The sequence below is a fragment of the Antedon bifida genome, chromosome 11, assembly GCF_963402885.1.
Source record: "Antedon bifida chromosome 11, ecAntBifi1.1, whole genome shotgun sequence".
Lineage (NCBI taxonomy): Eukaryota > Metazoa > Echinodermata > Crinoidea > Comatulida > Antedonidae > Antedon > Antedon bifida.
In genome coordinates this window covers 18,813,640-18,824,902 of record NC_136236.1, presented here as the reverse complement: position 1 = coordinate 18,824,902, position 11,263 = coordinate 18,813,640, and the positions used below count along the sequence as shown (strand labels likewise).

Here is an 11,263-nt window from a genome sequence, read left to right as displayed (position 1 = left end):
AGAATAAAAATAATACGACAATGGTAATGGTAACTTTCTATTGTATACAGTAGTGCGATATACGTCATAATGACGAATAATAATATTACGTCTTTTGGTGTCTACTAAATCTAGAATCGACTACATCTAGTGTCTACTGCACCTAGTGTCAGCTACTTCTAGCATCGACTACATCTAATGTCGACTATAAATTCTAGTGTCTACTATATCTTCTAGTGTCGACTACATCTAGTGTCGACTACATCTAGTGACTACTATCTAGTGTCGACTACATCTAGTGTCGACTACACCTAGTGTCGACTACACCTATTGTCAACTAGCATCGACTACATCTAGTGTCGACTATAACTTCTAGTGTCTACTATATCTTCTAGTGTCGACTACATCTAGTGACTACTATCTAGTGTCGACTACACCTAGTGTCGACTACACCTAGTGTCGACTACACCTATTGTCGACTGCGTACATTATCTACTACGTCTAGTGCCTACTACTGTTTAGGACTGCTATTGCATCTAGCGTCAGCATTTAAAATTGTTTTTTTTACAAACCTTTGTTAAAAATGATTATCCAGCATCGGGTATTGTTTTTTGTGTGTATTATGATGACATCCAGATCAGATGAAATCAGTTTATCTCTAGTTCAAGGTACAACTAAACCACACCAATGTACAAATAAAACACGATTCTTTTGTATGTTAAATTTATCAACTGTAATACAAATACTGTTATTTACTCTGCGTCATATTGATTGGGAATATAAATAGAGTAAGATATATTTAACAATAATTATTATTTGAATGCTATATTAGCACGCTGTAATGCGACGGACCTCTCATGGTATAGGTACGCTTTGATTCGTGACATTAAATTATCGGTACCACATGTAACAACGTAACTGGCACAAAGAGATGAGAGGACATGAGAAGAAATGGTGAAAATGGATTAGAGGAAATGGATGGGGAATTGATGTGATAAGAAATGGATGGAGACCAGAGCGATAGAAAGGGTTGAGATAGGTGAAGGGATGAAACGGGGAAATGGATGAGGGAAGAAATGAGATCGAAAAGTGATGAGGGAAGAGATGAGATCGAAAAATGATGAGGGAAGAGATGAGATCTAAAAGTGATGAGGGATGGGATGCGATTCAAAAGTGATGAAGGAAGAGATGAGGGAAGGGATGCGTTCCAAAAGTAATGAGGGAAGAGATGAGATCTAAAAGTGATGAGGGAAGAGATGAGATCTAAAAGTGATGAGGGAAGAGATGAGATAGGAAAAGGGATTTAGGGATGGATGGTGGAATAACTTTTGAATAGAATACCGTAGGAGTGTAATTTCAGTTTATATAGATACAGTATAAACAATCCTGTAAATTACTACTTTATTTTGAAATAGTACACTTCTGTCGTTAATTTACCAATATATAAAACATTGTACTCTAGGTACTCAATATTAATACTGTACTACATATACACAATAAACTAAAATGGTAATCATGAACGTTCATTTTTATTACATAATTTTTACATTAATTTAATTAGATAAAATTGCTTTACATAAAAAAAAGATAAATACAACGCCTGTATTGCAGATCAGTATTGCCAATTAGAAATGATAATCTCCTTGAGGTTTCAGAGTGACGTATGTGATCAGGCTGTCCACAATGTCAGTACTGTGGCAAATATTAAAAGTCTGGATAAAGTAGTTAAAAATAACTCTGTAGCGAAAGATACGGTACCGTATCGCAGAAAACCATTGCTAAACCTAACCCGTATCTTTAGACATAACGTAAAAATAATGATGTCTAACTAAATATCTATATATAATATGTGTATATCACATATATATGACATTAAGTAGACGTTTTGTCCAAAGCTAGATTTCAGTTTACGTATGACATGCTATGTGTGACAAAATCTTGATCCAATTGTTTAGAACTCCGACAAGACATTAAACAACAGTGCTATTCATGGAGACGTACTATATTACGACAACAAAATAACATTTGGTGCAGTGCATATGGTGAAATGAACAATAAAACAGTGCTAAAAGGCATAGTGGTACCTGACTTCACAGGGGCATATCTGATGCTGCCATTCCGTGATCCCTCGCCATCTTGGATTGCTAGTTGAGATGTGGCTACATTTGTGTTTACTCTCTAGTTATTTATGCAATCTTTTCCATTCTATTTGATGGACATACTGTAGACGAATTTGCTTTCTAAAGTTATATGACTAATATTGAAATTGAAAATACCGAGATTTCTCATTTTGACAATAAAGATGATTAGGACATCAAACAAAATATTAATTGCCATATTTGGTTGGGAATTTTGTTTTAATGGTAAATATTTGTTTACTGGTTATATACTCAATTGCCAATCAAATATGCCAAATTTGATGAATTTTAACAGAATAAAGATATTCATAAAGGAAAGAAACTAATAGTATAAATGCTTACAAAATATAATGTAGCTGGAAGAACGCCGTTATAAACTTGGTGCAGCCCAGTTGAGAATCTTCAACGCAAATTCGAATCCTAAGAAACAGGCCTAAAATGATAATAAATTGAATATCAATATATATATATATATTTTTTATTTGCAAACAAAAAAAGAAATATGCTGTTCGCAAAATTACTTCTGTGTTTAAAATGTACACATATTCTTTGTGCAGCAACACATTCTGTGATAGGAACTGGCACATATGTACAACACAACCACCGCTCAAAAAGTAATTCACCTTGGACAGAAACTGCCAAATATGGCACTAAGCCAATCAGAACGGTGTTGTTATTTTTAAATACTAATAAAATTAAATGAAAATTGATTGATTGATGGCCTTAGTCTGCACAATTCGTCCTCTAGATCTTATACAGTAGTATATCTATGGTAATACAGTACCATTATTTTCATACTTAATAGAGTCTATAATAATAATAATGTACAATAGCTTACAGCATTTGCTGGGAATGATCTAAGTAAAGCAGCAGAAAATCCTTGAAAAAGGGACATGAAACCTTCTTGCTTGTATAGTGAAGTGAATACATGAAGTAGATTATGATAACGCCCTTCTGGAGCTGTGAAAACAAAGATAAATAAATAACAGTCTTTAATTAAGGCATAGGTACTGTATATACCGTAATTTTGAACTGATATAAAATAAATATATAGAAACTGAATTCTTAAAAAAATTAATCATGTATAATAACATGCAGAAGAGGCTATGAATACAGGTGTAGTATAAATGTTTCTCTCGGCACGGTCGACCTTCAAAACAAAGCATTGTACGCAAAAGACTGCGATAGAAGAGACTAATTTACATATGCGTTTGACTTTCCTATAGCAACTACATGCACAATTGACTACCAAAAGCTTCATTGGCACAAAATAACAAATACTGAAGAATATGATTGATACAGTAGTTTACATACAGTAGATAGAATTATCTAATTAATTGGTTATTGTTGAGTAATTAACTTGCATCAATTGTTCCCATCATCACAGATAAATTCTAACTCTGAGATGACTGGATGTCATGCATGGTTTTGGACTGTATCATATAGTTTTTGACTCGCACCCTTGAATGTCCCCTATGGGTACATCATTTTTAAACTTCCACCTGTGCTTTTCCCATTGTAATTTTCCCTATACATACCAGTTTGCAATCTTGATTTCAGAGTGTCCGCAGCATATGTACTAACACAGTTGGCAACTCCAGCTGTTCCACCAGCCAACAGAACCATTCCAGCTCCTAAATTACTGGAACTTCAACACAAACAAATGTACAGTATAGATATGTTAATATATAAGACCAGAGTGGATTTATTTATTACTATTCATACTTTTCTTAAGGTACAAAAGGTTCCAACTTCTTTTTTTACAATTAAAAACACATTTCGAATACCATCATTTATGGAAAACTGTACATATTAGATCAGCCCAGTATTGGGAGAGTATTCCGGTATTGGGAGAGTTGAAATTAACTAATTATATGATGAATAAAATAATAAAAACAGTCAACTTTTGTTTAAATAACTTACCTTCCCCCTTTTGGTGTAAGTGCTTGTTTCATTAGTTCATAAGTAATGAAATAAAATCCACTTCCAGGGACATCTAAATAAAATAATGATGAAGTTCAATATACTATATACTTAAATTTACAAATCAGATTTTCAAAAATCAAATTATTTTTTGGCGAAAAATGTGTTCGCTATGATGAGCTCAATGCAACCATATGGTCTATGTCTTCAGGTCGCATAAGAGTTCATTCACAACCTTATTGGAGGAATTTCCTGCCAAATTACAATTAGGATTGAAATGATTTAAATTAGATCTTAAAACATATTTTTTTCTTTCTCTAACACAGAAAGGAAGGAAGGCGCTAACTAAATAAATAAATATTTGTTCTTCTGGTGAACATCGCATTATAGAAACAATTTGGTTACAAATAAAATATGATATTACCTCTTACTAATGTAGCAAACGTTCCCTTAAAAACACTTTTTATACCAGATTGTTTGTATAACTGTTTTGCACAATCCACAGGGCCTGCATACCTTCTTCCAACTTCTGAATCACTTTGCATCTATAAAAATAAAAAGTGTGATGAAATGATGTTAAATTCATCATTAGATCTTCTTCAGGGTTTTAAGTGTACTTTATTTTAGCTGTAGAGAAGAACTAACAGAACTGAAATAATTAACAGTTCTCTCGAGTCAATTGCGGCAAGCGTTTCCGGAAATTTTGAGTGACCTCCCGTCTTGTTAAAGATGCAATTTCTACCAATTGTTTTGAAATACAAAAAAACAGTGGATTGTGGATAAATGTACTATTTTCAATCTAATGCTATAGGTTAAAAATGTGTTAGCAGTTTCCATCTTTAGTTTTAACAAAACACACAATGGAAGGCATCTGGCATATAATAGATTCTGATAACCACAATTTTTAAATAGCACCCTCTATGTTTGGATGTATTTTAAAAAATGATAGCACCCTCTACAGTTTGGAAGTCTTCTGATATATCATTTTTCCAAGTTGGAAACCACTGTAATTACCTGTAGTAAACACTTGATCCTTTCTCCTGGAGCAACCAATAGTGTTTTAAACACTCCAGATACCATTCCACCTACGAAAAATTGACCAGCTCTGTAAAGAAAGTGACTAAGTATTACAATACGCCCACAATTGTAAATACTGTACCTCAAAATTGTATTTTAGTAGGAGAATGGGAGATATGGAGGTAAAAAATAAATTTAATTTATTTTTTACCTGAACGCTATTAGAGAGTTAGGAGGTCTAGATTTCTTTGTAAATGGCTTCTTGTTTAATAGTGTGTTCAACTATCAATAATGATATGAGTCACGATACTTACCCATATTGATTATTTGGCTGGCTTGGATCTTGCATTTTTAATCCACAACCATAGCCAAAAAAAGAAACACCTGATACAACTGTTATTCCAATAATTGGGGTTGCCATGCCTTTATACAGACCTCTAATACCCTGAAAAATTAATTTAAAATACAAAACATTGAACTGTAGGTTGATAAAACTTAATATTCTATCTAAAGGACTTAATAATTACTAAAACTTAATATCTGAAGGATTCAGAAAATGTTACTAGTAGTGGCATAAAACTATAAACAAGAAAAAGAGGTAATTTAATTGAGAAATTTAAATACTAAGAACATCAGAATGTGGCTTCACTTTACAGTACCAAGTTCTTCCTGAGCAATGTTTAAACAGCATCAGAAGGACGAGGCAATACGAGTATCTTGGTTGTGGCAATATGTCACAGACAGGTCTCAAACCCATGCATGCCTATCGCATGCTAGCCCAATATTTCTTACCATAAGACATATCACTCTGTGAAAGGTCTATACAGCAATCGATAATCCCACTGCTTAACTTCGGTGATCAGACGAGAACCAGTGTTTAAATGTAGTAAGGCCATAATATGGCCTTACTATTTTGAAATATGTCATTTCAAATTATTATCCCAGTCATGTTTTAATCAAACACGAATGGACAATATACTCCCATAATGTAATAAAGTGTCTTGGATGCAAGCGCACACTGCACCACACGTCCTATTCTCTTAAGCCTGTTTTCCTGTCGACGTTATTCGACGCTATCGTTAACAGTTAACAGTTCAACGACAATCATTTGAAAACGATGAAGTTGAAATGATAACGGTAGCGAGTACCTTTTCCTGCAAGTCTTTAACATTTCAATGTTTACGTAGAAGATTATTGTTAACGATAGCATCGAATAACGTCGACAGAAAAACAGGCTTTAAGGAGAAATTGATCGAGTTTATTATGAAAGCTGTGAGGGTTAAAGCATTTTGCTCTCGCCAGTCAATACTGTCAATCAATTCTTAAGATCATAATAAACAAATTGTTTGTACCTCCTTTGTCACTATTTTCTTGAAGCAGTCAAAAGTCCCCTTATAAAGTTTTGATTCTCCCGTACTCAACTGTGTTTGAAGTCTCACCTTAGAACAATAAATGGAAGATTTCAATGAAATATTTATTGTACAATTAAATAATGTATAGTACCTATTATTATAATACTATTAACAGTCCATCTATAAATGAGATGCCCAAAGTGTCTAAACCAGTTACAATAAAATGTAACAGCTGTATATATGTTCTTTTCACCTTTGACCCCAGGGTTGAATTCCTTTCATTATTGCCTTTCCTTCCCCCTTCACACCACCCTGGCTGAAATGACAGTTCAGGAATTCTAATACAGTATGCTGATGAGATTAAAATGTAATGAATTTAGAGTAGTTGTCTTTTTGGCAATGACTCATATAGGCTAAACACAGAACTAAGCAGTGCTAATTTACAGAAACTTCTATTAATGAGACACCCTTGGAACCAAAGAAAGTTTTGCCTTAATAGGGGTGTCCTCTGAATGGGGGTTGGCCTTAGTCTTTAAACATTGCCCTCATTTGTTTCATGGAAAATTGTCCCCTTAATAGAGGTGTCCCATAAATAGAGGTGTCTCAAAGGACTTGAGGTGTTCTACTGTATACAATTATATTAATATATATGTTCAAAACTAAATTTTGTAAATAATGTTTATTGTATGCATGGAGTAAATATTTTTACTCTATGTTGTATGTTGGTACTGTAACCTACCAATGAAGGTCCTGGCACTCTGCTCGCACCACTGTATTCACAGACACACCAAAATATTAGATTTTTATTTTTAAACTTGAAAACATATTCATTTTGTGCATTACTAAACATGCATAAGGAAATTACACTATGCTGGTCAGAAAATTCATTGAATTCTTAATTAATTGACATACCTTTATAGTATCTAGCGGATGGCCAGCAAATGTTAGGCAAATTCCAGCAAAGCCGCCAGCTATCAGATTCTTTGGTAGACTTATTTGTCGCTTTTCTTCTGTCATATTATTCAGTAGTTTAGCTGCTGGCAGCTAAAGGCATACTGCTATATTGCATGCATACATGACCATTCATGCATGACCGCTCATTAAAACTTAAATCTATTCAAGCGTGTTGTCCATTGAATACAACACTGTTTTTTTCTTTCACACTATACTGACAGGCAATTCATGAATAAATAATACAGTTGAAAGTTCACAATTTATTACTTCTTTTAAGTAAACAAAAGAAAATAGAAAAAAACCAATAAAAGTATATTTATATAACATCCTTGAACAAACAATACCTTAACAATAGCTTAATTACAATTTGTTTAAAACTGAATCACAAAGATATTTTTAATCATTTTCACTTGAAAATATAATATTAAATTTACACAATTGCATATGTAGGCCTAGCCCTACCATAATTTTATTTCTAAAATGTATATAAAATGGATGAAAATTTTTTTGAATAGAACGAGATTACTAAAAATGGTATATACAACGTTTCGTGGTTTACTGTAGTATACTTCTATAATATTAGAATCCAAATGAAAATATTTCAACTGGTTTTCATTGTTATATTTTAACTACAAAATCATAATAAACATCAAAATATTCAATCCTACATAGGAGCAAAAATTTCAGAATTTTAAGTAAAAAATTAATAAATGCAAAGTGTAAATATCCTGTTTTTCTAACTAGTTTTGAAGTCGATATTAGTCATTTTTAACGTTGTCATAAAGTCGGTCAAAATTTGTTTGGTTTGTAGTACACTGCTTTCAACAGTCTTTTACTCGTTAAAATAAAACATACATACAAAACAATACCTTTTAAAAAGAATAAAACAACAGCAGTTTATGTAGTATCAAACCATTAGTAGTAGTACTTCACAAAAGAAATAATCGATCTACTATTTTATAGGTGATTGCGATTTCATGTAACAGAAATCTTGGTCCTTTTGTTTTAAGTTATATTTTATTTAATGGGCAGCTAAGCTACGAGTTTATACAATTTCTATTGTTTCATTATAAAATATAAACCTTTGCAACAACATTGAGCAACAACAGAATGAGCGTTGTGAAATAATAATCTTTCTTGCTATGCTTACAGTCATGTACCGTAACTGCAGTCTTGTTAGGGGGTCAAGCTTAAAGTATCATACTTATTTGACCTCCTTTCACACTTCTTTGTTGTACAAGTATCTCTATATATTTTGTTTAAATTAGTTTGATTACCTTAATGTTTCACATATACTTGTATTATTTTTGAAGTGTGAAAAATTGAATAAAAGAAAGAAAGAAAGAAAGAAAGAAAGAAAGCATAATTGACAGGCTACAATACAACGGTCTAGTCGCGAGTGCGCAGATGAGATCTCAGCAGAGAGATCTTGCCTTGTTTGAGGAAGGAGCAAGATTTTTAATTGTTTCATTAGAAACGAAACGAAAAAGATAAACTGAGTGCTTTTGTAGTTTCACCATTTACAAACTACAATAAATCCAAAGAACTTTTGGACAGTCATGAACAAAAGGATTACCATAAGCGAAGCATCGAACGGTTATTAGCTGTTCGCTCTCAAGCAAGTAACATTGATAAAAGAATTTATGTTCAAATAAGTGAACGATCATCACCAAATGTGCAAAAAAACAGTTTGGTTTTGCCAGTTATTGTCGATGCTGTGCTACTACTGTATGTGCAAAACAGCACATAGTATTGCGTGGACATCGATACGATTTGATTGATTTTTCAGAACCAGAAACGCACAATGAGGAAAATGTTATTGCAGTTCTTTGCCTATTGGCAAAATCAAATCCTGTGTTGAAAGAATATCTTGTGTCTGGACCTAAGAATGCCAGGTACACAAGTAAAACAACCCAAAACAAAATTATAACCGTAATGGCAAATTTAATTCGGGATAAATTTCGGAAATGCCTTGACTAACACTTTGCATTAATGGCGGACGAAGCCAGCTCACATGGACGAGAGGTACTATCTGTCTGCTTATGTTTCCTAGATATCATAGTGACCCATCCAACCCAAAGAAATGCGAAGTTTTGCTAGACATGTGGCATTTAGAAAGGACATGTGGCATTTAGAAAGAACAACTGGCGTGGCAATAAGCGATGCCATTAGGAAATCGCTGGACATTCATAAGATATCACTAGAGGTCAAGCCTATGATACAACAGCTTCTATGAGTTCTGACGCTATCGGTGTGCATGCAGAAATTGCAAAATCTGAAATACCCATGATTTAATCAGCATTTGGGGTAATGTAAAAATTCAGGAAGGTTTCAACCTTTACGGTAGAGTTGTCTGGATAGACAAAGAGATAGTGTTTCAACAGCGCGAGTGTCGCCGGTTTCATCCTTTTGGCTGAAATATAAAGACCAATGGATATTTTAATTTTGTTTCTAGTTTCAAGAGGCTACAAGCAGAGGCATTAAATTTCCTGTCTGTTAGTATTTACCGTCTTTACGGTAGAGTTGACCGGATAGATAAAGAGATAGTGTTTCAACAACGCGAGTGTCGCCGGTTTCATCCTTTTGGCTGAAATATAAAGACCAATGGATATTTTAATTTTGTTTCTACTTTCAACAGGCTACAAGCAGAGGCATTAAATTTCCTGTCTGTCGGTATTTACCGTTTTTACAGTAGAGTTGACCGGATAGAAAAAGAGATAGTGTTTCGACAACGCGAATGTCGCCGGTTTCATCCTTTTGGCTGAAATATAAAGACCAATGGATATTTTAATTTTGTTTCTAGTTTCAAGAGGCTACAAGCAGAGGCATTAAATTTCCTGTCTGTCGGTATTTACCGTTTTTACAGTAGAGTTGACCGGATAGATAAAGAGATAGTGTTTCGACAACGCGAGTGTCGCCGGTTTCATCCTTTTGGCTGAAATTCAAGAGGTTTTCATCGCTCTCCTCTACGTGTTCCAAGACCACCACGACACTAAAACTTTCATAAGGAATAAAAAATGACCACTAAAGATGTTTGCACTTCCTCAAAACAATACAATGGTATCACAATGATTAAAGTTCCATAAACATTTTGACTTGGACCACTTTAACTTACTGTGTACTCTGACAAGCTTTAAAGACCAATGGATATTTTATTCTGTTTCTACTTTCAACAGGCTACAAGAAGAGACATTTTTTTTCCTGTCTGCCGTTTTTACAGTAGAATTGACCGAATAGATAAAGAGATAGTGTTTCGACAACGCGAATGTCGCCGGTTTCATCCTTTTGGCTGAAATTCAAAAGGTTTTCATCGCTCTCATCTACGTGTTCCAAGACCACCACGACAAATCAAGCAAATCATAGAAAGTTATGTTGCCTTTCTGGGTCTCTTTCTCCATCGTGCGATGAATGATTATGTAGCATGGATAGATCACATACAGTAGAAGGTAAAATGGACGAATAGCAAGATTTAGATGATGCAGAGAAAAGATGACGCATCCGTGAGGCACTACATCCTCCTTCACTAAGCTTGATCAATGATTTAAGAAATGATAATCCTGGTGCAATGTCCCACGACTACCTTGCCATCAATATGGCCTACTGTACAGTATGGTAATACCAAGACTGACAATGAGTTAATGTTTGTAAAATTTCACAATATGACACAAAATGATAACAAGACAACTTAGATTCTTAAATAGGCTGTCTCAACAAAATTCTTGGTTGGGGACATAGTCACCATTAGATGTTGGGTTGATAATATTAATGCTCAATGGCCAGAGTCACTGGCCAGGCAGAATACCAAATCAATATTTCAGATAATACTTCATTTAGAGAAAGGTCTAGGAGATTAGCTCCTGCAGATTTAAAGGACCTAAACATTTACAACAGTTATTAGAT

General features: G+C 33.9%; 1 protein-coding gene across 1 annotated transcript; it reads right to left on the bottom strand.

Annotated features, from left to right (window-relative positions):
• Window positions 1–2,005: 2,005 nt before the first annotated feature.
• LOC144855135 (mitochondrial carnitine/acylcarnitine carrier protein-like) lies at window positions 2,006–10,752 on the bottom strand. The gene is made up of 10 exons (XM_078712937.1): window positions 7,322–10,752; window positions 6,410–6,496; window positions 5,372–5,502; window positions 5,055–5,145; window positions 4,465–4,585; window positions 4,041–4,113; window positions 3,656–3,765; window positions 2,956–3,077; window positions 2,460–2,550; window positions 2,006–2,200 (listed from the first exon to the last, which is right to left on the bottom strand). Exons 1-9 carry the CDS (start codon window positions 7,424–7,426, stop codon window positions 2,488–2,490), a joined length of 903 nt encoding a protein of 300 aa, XP_078569063.1. The 5' UTR covers window positions 7,427–10,752; the 3' UTR covers window positions 2,006–2,200; window positions 2,460–2,487.
• Between the last annotated feature and the right edge of the window lie 511 nt (window positions 10,753–11,263).

What these genes read in the sequence shown, in the direction of transcription:
- LOC144855135 (XM_078712937.1), bottom strand. Translation starts at nt 7,426, where the DNA reads ATGACAGAAGAAAAGCGACAAATAAGTCTACCAAAGAATCTGATAGCT. An exon ending in CAGCCAAATAATCAATATGG is followed by an intron (nt 5,146 to 5,371) that starts GTAAGTATCGTG and finishes CTTTCTTTACAG; the next exon opens with AGCTGGTCAATTTTTCGTAG. An exon ending in GATCATTCCCAGCAAATGCT is followed by an intron (nt 2,551 to 2,955) that starts GTAAGCTATTGT and finishes TTATCATTTTAG; the next exon opens with GCCTGTTTCTTAGGATTCGA.